Source organism: Nematolebias whitei, chromosome 16, assembly GCF_014905685.2.
Source record: "Nematolebias whitei isolate Nwh7 chromosome 16, NemWhi1, whole genome shotgun sequence".
Classification (NCBI taxonomy): domain Eukaryota; kingdom Metazoa; phylum Chordata; class Actinopteri; order Cyprinodontiformes; family Rivulidae; genus Nematolebias; species Nematolebias whitei.
The window spans coordinates 43608676-43625833 of NC_056513.1; the positions used below are offsets into that span (position 1 = coordinate 43608676).

The window sequence follows — 17158 nt, forward strand, 5'->3', positions numbered from 1 at the left end:
AGTGTTGTATGAATGTGTGTAGTAGAGTGTTGTATGAATGTGTGTGTAGTAGAGTGTTGTATGAATGTGTGTGTAGTAGAGTGCTGTATGAATGTGTGTAGTAGAGTGTTGTATGAATGCGTGTTAGAGGTAAATGAGGGCACAGATTCTAGTGTAAAGAGCTTTGAGTATCTTGATTAGATAAAAAGCTGCTCTTTAAGTATGGTCCATTTAGCATTTTATTCCTGGATTTTGTCCATGTATAATTTTACTCTTTATTTAAAGTCATCTGTTGCTCTGTCCTTCCATTTCAACAAGCCCCTCTTACAAGTTTAGGGATGTTTTATCTGTAGGTATGGTGGCATTTATTTCAGAACGTCACCAATATGGGAGGAATGTTCTGAGCTGCTCACAGCTTTAATAAAACAATATTGTGGCACATCTCAAGTTTTTCTAACATCTCACAGCCCAGTGTTAAAGACATGGCACCATCTTACCCATCTAAAGTTCTACACCTTTATACTCCAACTACAGCTATAAGATCCACGAATCAGTCAATTTAAACAAAATGCTCAAATTCCTGGGTAACAGGATTTTCAAGGGTCGTCCCCAATCTGTGGAAAAGCCACAATATTTATTGTTGCTGGCTTTTAGCTCTAGTTGAGCAGGATATCTTGGTTTGTTATTGTGGAAGTTCAATTAACTTGGAACGGCTGTGGCTGAGTGGTTAGAGCAGTCGTCCTCCAATGCAAGAGTTGGAGGTTCGAATCCACCAGCAGTTACATGCTGAAGTGTCCCTGGGTAAGACACTGAACCCCTCGTTGCCTCTGATGTGTGTCCATCAGTGCATGAATGTGATAAAGCTCTGATTAGTCTCTTTAGAATGATTTGTTCAATTAGCTTTGTAGAGATCTAGTATAGAGCTGTATGAATGGGTCAATGAGGACACAGATTGTTGTAAAGAGCTTTGAGTATCTCGATAAGATAGAAAGGCGCTGTATAAGTACAGTCCATATTTGAAGAGGTCCTAGACTTATGAAGCTACAACTGTTAACTTGTTCAGTCCCACCTTGCTTCCTCTGAGAATGTGATACCACACCGAGGTGCCACCAAAGTCAATATGAAAGTCTGTGTAGCAGCCCTGGACGCTCATCAAGCAGTACCTGTGGGAAGACGTCACAAACTGTGGTGTTAAACTGATTCTGCTGACATCTGATGGGACAAGGAGGTGCCAACTTACTTCTGTACTTTGGGGTACTGCATGTCATTAATGGAATTGGTTGAGTCTCTTTGACTCTCCTTCAGGTGTCGAGGCCACATGTTGTCCACCCAGTCAATTTGATCCACCTACACTCACAAACAAAACAAAGAGACACAGATTACAACAGGAAAACAATAATAATTTGATTGATTTTTAAGTACAGTTTACTAAACGTGCATCTTCACAAAATAGTGCACGTACTGTGGCAGGCCTGCTAACTAAGGCCTCCAGCTTGGTGTGGCTAAACTCCAGACTGATGACGTTATAGAGCCTCTCTCTCTGAGACGGAGGGGTCTCATAGTAGCGTGCCCACTGGGCCATGGACATCTCTGTCCCCTTCTGAGTGCTCACGTCCATCACATCTAACATGCGCCTGCTACCTAAATGGGGAAAAGGATAATGTAAGTGACATCATAATAACAACAACAATAATAATAATAAAAATAATGTCAGAGAAGTCCGCTTCAAGCAACAGTTTAGTCTTGGTTCAGTTTAGTAACTGGGATCAGTTAAATGTCTCCAAATATAAAGTTGCTAAATCATTCATCTTTCTTGATATTCTTTCCATTTGGTTTCCTGCCAACCTGGATTGCATTCTGATTTCTAATTTGAATTAAAACAATAATTCTGTAATAATACTTCAGATTAATGAAGTTAAATGTGAAAAAACTATAGAGCGATATAAAAATGAAAACTGGTGGCTGCAGATGGAATTAGCTCTAAAACTCAATACTTTGTGTCCCATCTTTTGACGCCATTCTAGCGTCGTGTCTTCGTGTCCCTCTCTGTGATGTTGGCTGCTCTAACCTGGACCTTTAGTCGAACCTTCATGACCGTACGCTGCGGCTCCTTCAGGTGCTGCTGCTTCAATGTTTGCACGAAATCAGAGATTACAAATTGGATTGAAGTCTGGGCTTTGACTGGACCAGTACAGAACCTTTAACGGGTTCTCCTTAAACCAGTGGAGCGTTGCTTCAGCACGGTGTTTAAGGTCGTGGTCCTGCTAAAAGGAGGACCTCCATCTGTCTCAAATCTCTGGAAGACTCCAAGTTCCTGACAAGAATTTCTTTGTATTTTTCTCAATTGATTTTGATTTGACCAGTTTCCAAATATCTGCAGATAAAAAACATCCCCACAGCACGATGCTGCCACCACCATGCTTTACTGTAGCGATGGTGTTCTCAGATGGTGTTCCTTTCAGTCAGTTTCTTTTCCCTGCTACTCTTCCACGAAGCACAGCTTCACCCAAACTCTGCATGTGACCTCATTTCACTTGTTGACAAACGGCCGACGGAGGAAAACCTGCGTCCTACTTTGTGTCTGGACGACAATAAACCACCGGAGGAGAGACGCTGGATCCTCAGAAGATTGAAAACAGTGACGAGAACATCAGGGAGGATTTCAGGTGAATGGAGGTCACAGATTTATATTTGTTCATCTTCACTTTTATGATTTTCTCTGTAATGAACCAAAGTGATGGAGGACTTTAAGACTTTGTGTCTGACTTAAGATCAATAAGATTGTGTCCCACCTCTTTTAACTAAACACATAAATTGTTGCTTCTAATCATATTAAAAATCCTGATAAATTCCATGTTGTAAGGCATCAACACAGATAGAACATCAAGGTTTCTGCAAGGCTCTCTCTGTAAATGTCACATTTCTACCATGAGTTTTAATTAACTGGATGTTGAAAGCACAACACTCTTACCAACAAGCATCTTGACATCACTGACGCTGATTTCTGGATCGGGCACCCTGCAGAACCACACAGTGTTAGAAGACAAACGGTTCAGTCATACATCAGTCCAGGTCAGCGGAGATGTCTGAACAAACCAACACCAAGTTAGGGCTGGGCGACAGGGACCTAAATTAATACCTCCATATTTTTATGATAAATCTCGATATTTTTTTCTTTCCATAAAGTAACAAAAATATATTTCTGAGTCAAAGCTTTGTCCCAGTTGTCACACAGGCACATTTATTAACAACAGCTGTAACTACAAAATAAATGTATAAAAATAAACTATTTACATACATTATTTTTTAGACATTTATTTACATTTATTAAATAATAATCCTCTTCAGCTGAGGGCGGCTGTGGCTGAGTGGTTAGAGCAGTCGTCCTCCAATGGGAGAGTTGGGGGTTCGATTCCACCAGCAGTCACATGCTGAAGTGTCCCTGAGTGAGACGCTGAACCCATCACCGTCTCCGATGTGTCCCATCAGTGTATGAACGTGATGAAGCTCTGATTAATCCTTGTACAGATCTAGTATAGAGCTGTGTGGATGTGTAAATGAGGCACAGATTGTTGTGAGGAGCTTTGAGCGTCTTGATCAGACAGAAAGGCGCCTTCACGTTAGTAAGCCTGTGTGAAGTGCAGGGAAGCGAGCCTCCACTCAGAACCGTGAAGCTGCGACAGTTCTTACATCCTCCTGCTTCCTTAAAACAAACCACGGGTCAGAGCTCATTTAGCTGTGCTTCATGAGGAGAGCAGAGAGGCGGCAACAGTCACAAATCTGCAGTTTATCACTAAAGACGGTCTCGGCTGTGGAACAAGACGGCTAAAGCGTTAGCCATCCTGTTAGCCGCTAAGGACCGTGTCTTTAGTGATAAACTGCAGATTTATGAATGTTGCCGCCTCTCTGCTCTTCTCATCTGCCCTGTTCATTTGTGCTAAACGTCTCCACCCACCTCCTGCAGAAGCAGGGAGGAGGAGGTGGTTGGGTTTGTGTTCAGTGAGGGAGGAGGAGGGGGGTGAGTGGGAGAAAGAAGGCAGCAGGAGGATTTTCAGTTCATATCGAGATAGTCTCAACTTATAACGCAAAAAAAACTATCTTGATAATATCACCCAGCCCTACACCAAGTTAACAAAACTAATAAAAATGAAGACACACAAAAAAAAAAATGCTTACTTGACTCCAAGTCCATCAGGTTTCTCAAAAATGATTGGATCTCTCAGACCGCCTCGCTGGATGAACTCGTAGGTAAAGTCTGAAAAACAAAATCGTAACTAAATGTGCTGAGATTTTTAAATCTGTGGGAAAACATACTTAAGGAGAATTAAGCACTTTTATGTTTGACCAGTTGAACACATTACTGATGCTTAAATAACTTAAACAATATCTGGATCAACACCAAATAATTTAATTCTTAAAACCAGAACAAACATCAAAAATATGCAATTTTCAATGTTTGTGATTAACAGTTTTATGCAAATAACATTTTCTACATCATTAAATAAGTGTTTGGGGGTTAATGTAATGTTTTTTGTAAAAGTGCATTAAAAATATTTATTGCCTTTTGTTGACGACTGAATTTGGTGGTCAGTTACGTTAGAAATGGAAATCCTCTCGTTAAATGTGAAATATGTCGACACAGCTCATTTCATGTGATCTTAGCTCGAACTGTTGCTCAACACTCTCCCAGAATCACTCCACTTGTGTCAACTGTTGTCCTTACAGCTTTCACCGTTTTGCTTTTGACCTGGCATCTCTGACTCGATTGTCCTCTCTCTGATTACAGTCGGGGATTATTTAGCCAACCCAATACCCGTTGTGCACCAGAACAGTCTGACATGTTCTCATCAATGTTAGAATGTTAAAACTACAGCCTGGACAATAGGTAGGTACGCCCGATAATTTAGGCTGATACAGACGATTGGGGGTTTTTCAATAGAGGTGATAACTGTCCCATTATTCGCAGACATAAGCGCTTCTAATCTTCACCCCTTGAATCAGGAGTGTCCAATCCTGGTCCTCAAGGGTCACTGTCCTGCAGGTTTTAGACGTTCCTCTGGGCTCCAGCACACTTGATTTGCATCAGTAGATTATTAACAGGCTTCTGAAGAACATGAGGGTAATTAACCACTGAATCAGGTGTGTTGGAGCAGGGACACACGTAAAACCTTCAGGTTAGAGGCCCTCAGGACCAGGACTGGACACTACCGCCTTAAATGCTGGGAAGCAGCTGTAATTGTACAATGTATCCAGCAGAGGGCGCATGAAGACAACTTTCAAGTCACGGCCGTTCACTTCACTTACACTTTCATCACAGCCGAAGCAGCGAGCAACACTGAACAGAGTATGGTAAGTTTATTTTAACTGATCTGTAAAAACAAATCAACAATAATAAATTATCTTCAATCCTCCAACCTGCTTGTCATTAGCTACGTGCCTCTCGGAAATTAAAAAGATATATATGTACCTCTCAAGATAGCACGTTAATGTTTAGATAACCTAGCATAAGCTGTTACCTTGTAAAACTTTATCCAGAACAATAAATCTAACGTAGAGGTAAAATATCAGAGTTTCTTAATTGTCGTTGTATTTGTATATTGGACTATGTATTGCGTGGATCTGATTAGCTTAGCTTCATGGATGCTAACAGCTGTGCTAAATTAACAAGCCCCGCCCCACTCGCTGCTTTCTTAGAGTCTTGGGGGTGGACAAAGAAACAAATTTATTTCAGCCATTATATCGGTTATCGGCAGCTGCCTCTCCCACCCTATAGTGGAATCGGCAATAGTCAAAATTTCTATAACGGTCGGGCTCAACAAACGATGACTCAGCAGATTTTGCTCGTTTATTACAAATGGTGCGGTAAACTTCTGGTAGTGAATGATGCATCATGTGAAACAATGTGTCACTGTGATGAGTTCACCAACGTTCCTGCTCCACAATCCAGGTACAAAACCCACAGACTGAACATTGTTGGAATGTAAAGAGTTGTTTGGAGTTTTCTGTCATTTTATTTAAGAAAAAAAGACTTTAGGCATTTCAGTGCAGGTTGTGAGGGCCCACCAGGTTCACCTACCTTTTCCTTCCATGCGGACCACCCGATCAGAACCAAACCTCTCACTGCTGATTTTCTCCTCCAGATCAAACAGTCTTTTCCCATCAATCTCTTCATCCGAGATGCCATCGTCATGGTAACGCCGTCTGGTTCCAGCCCGCTGTGGCGAGGAAACACAAAGCATGAAGAAATGTTTCAAAGACAGAAGCAGAACCCGCTTCAAACTTTAGACTGGAAAAAAGTGACTAACGAGACTGAACACACGGCGTTTAAGTGAATGAAGAGTGACCAGGGTCCAACACAAGATGAGTAAAGGGAAGTGGTGGCAAGAATCAAATCGGCTTCAGCTTGACCAAACTGAACACACCACAGATAACATTCATGTGAAAGGCCCTCAGCTGGGAACCTAAACCCACAAACAGAGTTTACACGCTGAGAAATGGTTTGTAACAGGTCTGCTCCTCTCAGCGCTGGGTCACGGACTTGGTTCCAATTTTTTCAAACAAAATCTCTTTTTCTTGGCTCGTCAGTTGGAATAACGGGAATCTGCGTTGGATCAGAAATAGTAAAAGTACCGAGAGTTAGAAAAGACAAACACGCTGACAAACTGTTCGTACGCTCTGAAAATCAACCGATGTCATTTATCAACTGTTGCTCACCAGCAAAATGCTGACACGACAAAATGACGATGGAACGCAGTCCTTCAGGTGAATGGACTTGTTTCTAGTTTGAAAACTCAAATGATGAATATTATTCTCACCTGTGAAGGAGCTCTTTCTGAACATTCATCAAAGAACAGTTTTGGTGAAAAATGACAGAATTTGTTTAAATGAAATTCTCCCTTCGGTGACTCGGTCCTCAGGGATCGCCACAGTGAACCAACTAATTCCCACGAAGACTTGTCAATTGTTTTTGTGCCGGATGTCCTTCAGACGCTGCCACAGCCTCTGTGTGGAGCAGAGCTGCCATGGAGGGGCCCGGGGGAGCAGGTGGTGGGGGTTAAGGGCCTTGCTCAAGGGCCCAGAGTGGGGCAAATGAAGGTGGAGGGCAGGTGTGGGTGTTGCACCTTTCCCACCCACATTTTTGATAATAACGGTCCAGGGGGGCGAACCGGCGACCTCCAGCCACAGGCTCACCATCTTTAACCTCTGCGCCACCACTCCCCAATTAGTTTAAATGAAATACAGGACACTATACCAAAGTTCAGAATATTTAAACAATGTAACTTTGTGATTTTTTTAAAAAACATACTTGACCTTAGCATCATTTTTAAACGACTTTAAAACTACAGATTTTAACTGGAGCGGTTCGCAGCCGAGTGTGAAGCAGCTGGGATGAGAACCAGCACCTCCAAATCTGAGGCCGTCGTCCTCAACCGAAAAAGGGTGGATTGTTCTCTTCAGGTCGAGGGTGAGGTTCTGCCTCGAGGAGTTCAAGTATCGCAGGGTTTTGTTCACGAGTGAGGGAAGAATGGAGCGAGAGATGGAAAAATGGATCGGTGCAGCATCTGCAGTATTGTGGACTCTGTACCGGTCCGTTGTGGTGAAGAGAGAGCTGAGTTATAAGGCAAAGCTCTCTGTTTACTGGTCGGTCTACGTTCCTCCCCTCACCGCTGGTCACGAGCTCTGGGTAGAGACTGAAAGAACAAGATCGTGGATCCAGGAGGCTGAAATGAGTTTCCTCTGCACAGCTGGACTCTCCCTCAGAGACAGGGTGAGGAGTTCAGTTATCAGGAGAGACTCAGAGTAGAACCACTGCTCCTCCACATCCAGAGGAGCCACTTGAGGTGGTTCGGGCATCTAGTAAGGATGCTCCCTGGGCGTCTCCCAAGGGAGGTGCTTCGGGCATGTCCGACTGAGAGGAGACCCCGGGACACTCTCTGTTGGCCTGGGAACACCTTGGCGTTCCCCCAGAAGAGCTGGAAGAGGCTGTGGAAAGAGATGTCTGGACCTCCCTGCTCGAGATGCTGCCCCCGAGACCTGAGCCCCTAACAGGAGGTGGATGATTTTAACAGAGCTCATCTGAACATTTGGCTAACATACACTGGGTTCAAGTTTATTTGATTTGACTGTTGGAAGAAATTAATTCCAGTAAAAAGTTAGTTACATTAAAACCTCAACTAGGGCGAGTGGTTAGAGCAGTCGTCCTCCAATGCAAGAGTTGGGGGTTCGAATCCACCAGCAGTCACATGCCTAAGTGTCTCTGGGCAAGACACTGAACCCCTCGTAGCCTCTGATGTGTGTTCCATCAGTGTATGAATGTGATAAAGCTCTGATTATTCTCTTTAGAATGATTTGTTCAATTATCTTTGTATAGATCTAGTAGAGTGCTGTATGAACGGGTCAATGAGGCACAGATTGTTGTAAAGAGCTTTGAGTATCTGGATCAGACAGAAAGGAGCTGTATAGGTACAGTCCATTTAACTTTCCACATTGTGTCATTTTCTATGAGCCAACCTTACACATGAATGAGACAACACTTACCAGTCTTTTGCTGTATCGAGGCTTTGAATCATCCATACTTTGATGAGTCGACATTTGTCAGACTGAAGCGGAGAAAACTTTACAGCAGCACACGCAGTTTGGCCTGAACCGTGGGACAAAACATGCTGCGGGACCAGAGCTGCGGGACCAGAGCTGCGGGACCAGAGCTGCGGGACCAGAGCTGCGGGACCAGAGCTGCGGGACCAGAGCTGCGGGACCAGAGCTGCCGTTACTGCGGCGAAACGGAGAGAAATCGAGCTTTGTTCGACCAAACACACGAACCGAACCAGCGAAGAATCACTGAAGGAGTTCTGATTGTTCCACAACCACAGCTTGGCCTCAGCTTCTATATGTTTATCCGTTATTCTAAATAAAACGACCGTGTCTGCGCGGCACAACAGTACACCATCTTTGTTTTTCTTCTTCTGTGGTGGAGTTTGTTGTTTGTTTTTTGCTCAAAGGTGAAGTACCGCCACCCAGCGCCCTGTCTCTTTACAGGGCTCTACCGCCACCTACTGAGCTGGAGTGTGAACAGAAAATAGACCAAACTATTTTTTGTACTTTTCTTGTTTCCTTTCGAGTTGTGTAAAAAAAAGATATTTAGTGGTAACCAGAGCCCTGTAAAGAGAGAGTTGCGACACTCCCACAGACTCCCATAGAAAGAATGGAATGCGGAAGTCACGTGGGTCATGCAGCAGCAAATAGTTCCAAACAGCAGCGGTTCAGCATTGAACGTAGTTCATTCTCCGTGTTTTTCCGGTAAGTTAATGCAAATACAACACTTTTTCTCCATTGTGAAGCTTTATCTGACTGTTCTGTACCACAAATTATCAACATTAATACTTCATGTCTCCAGTTTTAGTTAATGAAACGTGTTAAATTACTAGTTGTGTTTTAACTGCAGCTGCTCTGCAACATGACGGTTTAAACGGGTCTATTTCTAATTCAGCGTTTTAAAATATCTATTACTGCTTAAATTTTCAAAGGTGGTCTTTTTTAATTTATGGTAATTCCAGTTACTGAACTCAACTAGAAAATATTTGACCTTTTTGTTCTGAGAGATTCATTCAAGCTTTATTTCTACAGTAAATCCCATTGAGCCTCGAGGACTCATTTACAAGAGAGACCTGATTTAACAAAGAATGATGACAACATGACAACAAGACTGACGTCATTTAGTTAAAGTTATAGATCATTTGTCAAAGACTGCAGCATAAATTGTGACATTATCATTAAAGAAAAACGTGATTGTGGAGATGATTCAATTTTTAAATGTTTTCCAGGTAAACCAGAGGAGAATGACTTCATGAACTGAATGTTGCATTCAAAGTATCACAAAGGTACAAGATCTCATTTTCTGTCTTCTATTAATCAATAACAGCTGAATCAAGATGTTTGAATAAAATTACTTTAACACCATAACCTTCACAAAGTTGGTATTTACTGCAGGACTGTTCATTTACATTAGTTTTATATTATTAGTTTAGTGTTTGGTAATCATGGGTCAAGTTGAGATGAGACTCTTTCAAGACAGAACAAGAAATAAGAATTATTACAAGAATATATCAGCATCAATAAACTATAGAACAGTAACAAAACACTTATTAAACTATCACAGGTACATTGAGATGGAGCTGGAAGTTCTTCTTCATGCAAGTTGACTTCATCTGATCTTTTGTAAAAATATGTCAATTTATTTTCCATTAACATTTTTCTTGGCAGGACAGAGTTAATGTTCTTGTCTGTGAGTTTCTTCTGTCCTGCTTATGTATTTTTTTTGTGTTCTAATTGTTCCCTCAGGTTTTTCATCTCTGTTCCCTGACTGCCTGTTGATCCATCCTCCTGGTCCTGTTGATCCATCCTCCTGGTCCTGTTGATCCATCCTCCTGGTCCTGTTGATTCATCCTCCTGGTCCTGTTGATCCATCCTCCTGGTCCTGTTGATCCATCCTCCTGGTTCTGTTGATCCTGGATCATCAGATCCTGACATGTCCCCGTCCTCTGAGGACACATTTTCATCTTTCCCTCATCTCACTCGCCTCATTTCTGTTTCTTCCTCAGTCTCTGAAATTACAACGTCACTGTTAGAATGAAGATTATTGTTCAATAAAAATATGACATGAATTATTTAACACTGTTCATACCAAAGTTTAATTTAGAACAACATGTGTGATCACTGGTTAGGTCACTGGTCAGGTCACTGGTCAGTGGAAGTTCTGCTGTTCTTCTCATCTGGTTCTGGTCCAAGAACAAATGGTTGAACCTCCTTCAGTCTCACACGTCCTCACTGTGTCTCTGTAAACTGTCCTCTCTCTAAATGTGTCTGTAGAGTGACATCAGTTTATTTTCTTGCACGTTTCTTTGACAGTTCAACATTTTGAGCCCTGATTGAAAATGTTTGTGCAGATTAAATTTACAGCTCTCACTTTGTGTTGTTGTGATGATGATGATGATGATGATGATGATGGTGCTGACTTGAGATGATGTCATTAATAAGCAGTATAAATAGTAAAAGTAATAGTAAAAGTACTTTAATAAAGCTTGCTTTACATTTTACATATTTTATAATTGTTTGGAAATGTATTTTTGCACAGTTAACACTTATTTTGTCATCTGTTGTGATTTTAACTAGAAACAGTTTCATTTAAATTAACATTTTAATCAATGAATTACAGTTTTACAATAGTTGTCAGGCTACAATCAACTCAGTTATCAGGTACTTGGTTGCCATAAAAAAACGACAAATACAACAATTATATTCAGTCTCTCTTGTAAATGAGTCCTCGTGGCTCAATGGGACGAACCTGTTTAAATAAAGGTTGAATTAATATCTTCTATAGAAATCAAGAATTCATCCAGATGATCTGAGGTAAGCTGGAGCAGATCTGAACTGCTGCTTGGAGGACAAGGTGGAGCATTCTCATGCAGAGAACATCAGAAACAGCTTTATAACAGGAGTTACTCTGATCTTTTTTTAACGTGTGTAACGTTATAAAACACTGATATGGCTATATTGATCATTGTATTGCATATACATTATTTTTTCTAACAAATATGTGTTTGCAGTCTCGTTTCCTTCTAAAATTTAATGATAAATGTATCAGACACAACTAAAAATGCTTTGATAAAATGCATAGTCAGTGAAATAATCAGTAATCAGTTAAGTAATCAGTTCGTTACTGCTCAATAATTACTGAAAGACACCAGGTAAAGTAAAAAAAATTGATTTATGTGTTATGTTGCGCCAGCAGCCGCTCAAACTGACTGACAGCGATGAACTGTTTGGAACTATTGAGAGCTGCATGAACCACGTGACCGCGTATCGGCGAGTTCAAAAGAGTGTCGCAACTCTCTCTTTACAGGGCTCTGGTGGTAACAAAAAGACCCTAAGGTTGCAGCAACATTATGTCTCTGCTTAATGTTTATCTGTTGGCCTCGCTCTCCGTTTCAAGTGTTTTGTAGTTGATTATAAAAATCACGATTCAAATCTACACAGGATTACAGTTTAGTTAACAAGGTTACTGCGGTAAAGTACAAGGTTCTGGCTGTATGTACACAACAAAACTATTTGGAATCAGACTGTGAAGTAACTGTAATAAATGTGATTCAAGAAATGATCAAACATGAAATAATTAATTAGGGTTTTTGCATTAATTATTTTGAGTTGGTCTAGTTTGTAAATTATTGCCAAACATACAGTTTTTATTTTCAAAGTACTATTAGTGGCAACAAGTCTATAAATGAGAATTTTTCAACATAGCAACCCTCATAATGTGAATGCTCACTTGTTTAAATTTGATTATATAAAACTACTTAAGCTTGACACTAAAATTGTATTTTTGTCTTTATATAACTTTATTTCATTCAACAGGGTGATATTTGTAAACTTGTTTCAAAACTTAAAGAACAGGATCACAAGGAGGACATCCATCCATGTATTCATTATCTTCACCCGCTTCTTCCTTGTTGGATCACAATGTCACTGGTGCTCATATCCAGCAGTCACTGTGTGAGACGGGACACCCTGGACAGGTCTCCAGTCCATCACAGGGACACATAGAGACAGACGAGACAAACAACCATTCACTCTCTCTCTCCTAGAGACAATTTAGAGTTACCAATCAGTCTAACATGCATGTTTTTGGTCTGTGGGAGGACACCAGAGTACCCAGAGAAAACCCACACATGCACGGAGAGAACATGCAAACTCCACCTACAATGACACCCCCCCCCCCCCCCGGGGTCGGGATTTGATCCAGCGACCTTCTGAGAGGCAGCAGCTCTACCACCTGGGGACCGAGATGAAAGTAGAGGAAGGGCAGCCGATCTGGGACCAGAAGGTCACAATTCAGCTCCCAGCCATTCCCACATATCATGATGTCTCTGAGCAAGATACCCAATCCTCAATTGCTTCCCGGGCACTCAATAGTTGCCCACTGTTCCACCTGGGTGTATCCCAGGTGTGATGGGTTAAATGCAGAAAATCGATTTTGTCATTGCATGGGAACATACAATCAGAATCAGAATAAGCTTTATTATCATTGCACCGAGATACAACGAGAACATGTACTAACCAGATTCCAAAAAAGTTGGGACACTAAACAAATAGTGAATAAAAACTGAATGCAATGATGTGGAGGTGCCAACATCTAATATTTTATTCAGAATAGAACACAAATCACAGATCAAAAGTTTAAACTGAGAGAATGATTCATTTTAGGGGAAAAATCTGTTGTTTCCAAATTTCATGGCGTCAACAAATCCCAAAAAAGTTGGGACAAGTCCATTTTTACCACTGTGTGGCATCCCCCCTTCTTCTTCCAACACTCAACAGACGTCTGGGGACAGAGGAGACCAGTTTCTCCAGTTTAGAAATAGGAATGCTCTCCCATTCATGTCTAATACAGGCCTCTAACTGTTCAATCGTCTTGTGCCTTCTTTGTCGCACCTTCCTCTTTATGATGCACCAAATGTTCTCTATAGGTGAAAGATCTGGACTGCAGGCTGGCCATTTCAGTACCCGGATCCTTCTCCTACGTAGCCATGATGTTGTGATTGCTGCAGAATGTGGTCTGGCATTATCGTGTTGAAAAATGCAGGGTCTTCCCTGAAAGAGATGACGTCTAGATGGGAGCATATGTTGTTCTAGAACCTGAACATAGTTCTCTGCATTAATGGTGCCTTTCCAGACATGCAAGCTGCCCATGCCACAAGCGCTCATGCAACCCCATACCATCAGTGATGCAGGCTTCTGACGGAGCGTTGATAACAACTTGGGCTATCCTTGTCCTCTCTGGTCCGGATGATATGGCGTCCCAGTGTTCCATAAAGAACTTCAAATCGTGACTCATCTGACCACAGAACAGTCTTCCATTTTGCCACACTCCATTTTAAATGACCCCTGGCCCAGTGCAAACGTCTGAGCTTGTGGAGCTTGCTTAGAAATGGCTTCCTCTTTGCACTGTAGAGTTTCAGCTGGCAACGGCGGATGGCACGGTGGATTGTGTTCACTGACAATGCTTTCTGGAAGTGTTCCTGAGCCCATTCTGTTATTTCCTTGACAGTGGCATTCCTGTTTGAGGTGCAGTGACGTTTAAGGGCCCGGAGATCACGAGCATCCAGTAGAGTTTTACGGCCTTGACCCTTACGCACAGTGATTGTTCCAGATTCTCTGAATCTTTTGATGATGTTATGCACGGTTGATGATGATAACTTAAAAGTCTTTGCTATTTTACGCTGGGTAACACCATTCTGGTATTGCTGCACTATCTTTCTGCACAACAATGGTGGAATTGGTGATCCTCTTACCATCTTGGCTTCTGAGAGACACTGACACTCTGAGAAGCTCTTTTTATACCCAATCATGTTGTCCATTGACCTAATTAGTGTTAATTGGTCTTCCAGCTGTTAGTTATATGCCCAATTTCCTTTTTCCAGCCACTTATTGCTACTTGTCACAACTTTTTGGGGATTTGTTGACACTGTGAAATTTTGAATCAACATATTTCTCCTTGTATGTGTAAGCAGACTGGGAATGGCACATGAAAACAGACAGGTTGACTGTTTAATTGTTAATTTAGAAACACAGTATTGACTGAGGCTTTTTGCCAACTGCGACTGAAAACCACATTTAAAATTATTTTTGTTCTTTTCTCTCTCACTAATTTATTGATATCCATTAGGATGTGTGGACATAGTTAACATACTGTTTGAAAAATTATACATCACTAATTCATTATTATTACTACTATTGTCTTTTTCTTCTGAGGAGACTCAGGTCCATCAACCTCTGCAGGACCATGCTGTAGATGTTTTACCACTCGGTGGTCTCCAGTGTGTTTTTCTACGCTGAGGTGTGCAGGGGCAGCAGGGTGAAGAAAGCTGATGCCAACAGACTTGATAAACCCATCAACAAAGCTGGTTCAGTTCTGGGAGTGGACCTGCAGTCTCTGACAGAGGTGTCTGAGCAGAGGATGCTGAGGAACCAGCTCCAGGTCCTGAACAACATGTCCCCCCCCCCCCCCCCCCTCGCAGGACACAATGGACTCTTCCTGCTGCACCTTCAGTCTAGACTGAGACCACCAAGGTGCTCCACAGAACAACACAGGAAGTCCTTCAAACTTTTCAACTCCTCCCCCTTTCTGCACACAGGACAATAAATTAATCCTGAACTGTCTGCACCTGACCTGTTTTACACCTTAATTGTTGGTATTTTTATATTCTCTGTTATTATTTGTTTTGTATCTTGTGTGATTCGTGTGTATGTTCCTTTGTACTGAAACTCTGGCACAACAATTTCCTGAGGGATCAATACATTTCTATATTATCTTGTCTTAGTGTGTTTTTCTTAAAAGTATATGTTAAAAATTTGTTAAATTTGTGAAATAATGTTAAAGAATAAAATAACGGTGTTGAAAAGTGGACGCATTTCTTTGCAAATTTTAACTTGACTTTGTCAAACTTCAGTCTTGGACTCCAGGTTGATTATAAGAGATTAACTCATTTTTCTATAGATTACATGATAAAAATGAGTTTAAAACAGATTACTCGCTGCAGCTTTCAGCAAATCATGACATTCTGACACGGTTTGTTGAAGGGAAAAAACACTTAGAAGTTACTCAGAGGGGATGTGAACCTGGGTTTCCTGTATGAATGCTCAGTGTAATGTTCGTTGCACCAACTAAACATAGAATGCCCATTCATATCCTGATGCATGCTCAATAATCCAGGTAGAAAAATCTAAAAAAGTTAAATCTGGTCCTCTGGACATTCAAAAAAAACCAAAACAAAGCAAAACAACAAAAAATGTAGAAACGTTTCGTCTCTCGTCCGAAAGACTTCTTCAGTCTGAGGTGCTGTTTTCAGCTCAGTCTCTTAAATAGTACCTTCTCAGAGTGGATCAACCAGTTTTGCTGCTGACAACCAGAACCAGCTGATCACATGCTCAAGAAGGACCATCAGCCTAACAATGGATCATTAGCACCTGATGGCTGTTTACTATTCACAGAGGGCTGAGTGATACTAGCAATCACAGCATTGTAAGAGGGGGACAGTTGAACCCGGAGGCCTCTTTGGCAAAGACTGGTTCATCCCAAAGATCCAGTCCCCCGGCACAAACAGAGTAATGTTGTGTATGTTGTTCAGTGTCAGGAGGGTGATCAGTCTTACATCGGGGAAACTAAACAGCCACTGGCCAAAAGGATGGACCAGCACAGAAGATCAACATCATCAGGCCAGGACTCTGAGGTCTACACTCATCTCCAGGCCAGCGGTCACTCTTTCAGGGATGAAGATGTTCACATCCTGGACAGAGAGGAACGATGGTTTGAGAGAGGAGTAAAGGAGGCCATCTTTGTGAAAAGAAATCATCCATCATTAAACAGGGGCGGAGCCTCCGGGTTCAACTGTCCCCCTCTTACAATGCTGTGATTGCTAGTATCACTCAGCCCTCTGTGAACAGTAAACAGCCATCAGTGTGCTAATGATCCATTGTTAGGCTGATGGTCCTTCTTGAGCATGTGATCAGCTGGTTTTGGTTGTCAGCAGCAAAACTGGTTGATCCACTCTGAGAAGGTGCTATTTAAGAGACTGAGCTGAAAACAGCACCTCAGACTGAGGAAGTCTTTCGGACGAGAGACGAAACGTTTCTACATTTTTTGTTGTTTTGCTTTGTTTTGGGTTTTTTTGAATGTCCAGAGGACCAGACTTAACTTTTTTAGATAGAATGCCCATTGTTTGCCCATCTAGAAACAATTTAACCTGATTTTGCTCCCATTTAGTTACATAATTAGTCAACCGTGTATCATGTGTGCATGCATGTGATAAGACAAGATAAGACAGAACTTCATTGATCCCGCAAGAAATTGTTGTGCCAGAGTTTCAATACAAAGGATCATACACAAGAATCACACAAGATACAAAAAAATAACAGAGAATATAAAAATACCAACACTTAAGTTCTAATCAGGTGCAGACAGAAACATTAAAGTGTTTATTGTAGTTCAGGATTAATTTATTGTGCTGTGTGCAGAAAGGGGGAGGAGTTGAAAAGTTTGAAGGACTTCCTGTGTTGTTCTGTGGAGCACCTTGGTGGTCTCAGTCTAGACTGAAGGTGCAGCAGGAAGAGTCCATTGTGTCCTGCG

At 41.7% G+C, this 17158-nt stretch overlaps 1 protein-coding gene across 1 annotated transcript in view; it reads right to left on the minus strand.

Moving 5' to 3' along the window:
• Positions 1-8713, minus strand: part of kdm2aa (lysine (K)-specific demethylase 2Aa) — a 72829-nt gene extending 64116 nt beyond the window's left edge. The window contains exons 1-7 of the mRNA XM_037690014.1: positions 8518-8713; positions 6056-6194; positions 4156-4234; positions 2951-2997; positions 1442-1620; positions 1220-1326; positions 1049-1142 (exon numbers count right to left, since the gene is read on the minus strand). Coding sequence (XP_037545942.1) covers positions 1049-1142; positions 1220-1326; positions 1442-1620; positions 2951-2997; positions 4156-4234; positions 6056-6194; positions 8518-8571 — 699 coding nt within the window. The 5' untranslated portion in view covers positions 8572-8713. The remainder of the gene's footprint in view (positions 1-1048; positions 1143-1219; positions 1327-1441; positions 1621-2950; positions 2998-4155; positions 4235-6055; positions 6195-8517) is intronic.
• Positions 8714-17158: the final 8445 nt, after the last annotated feature.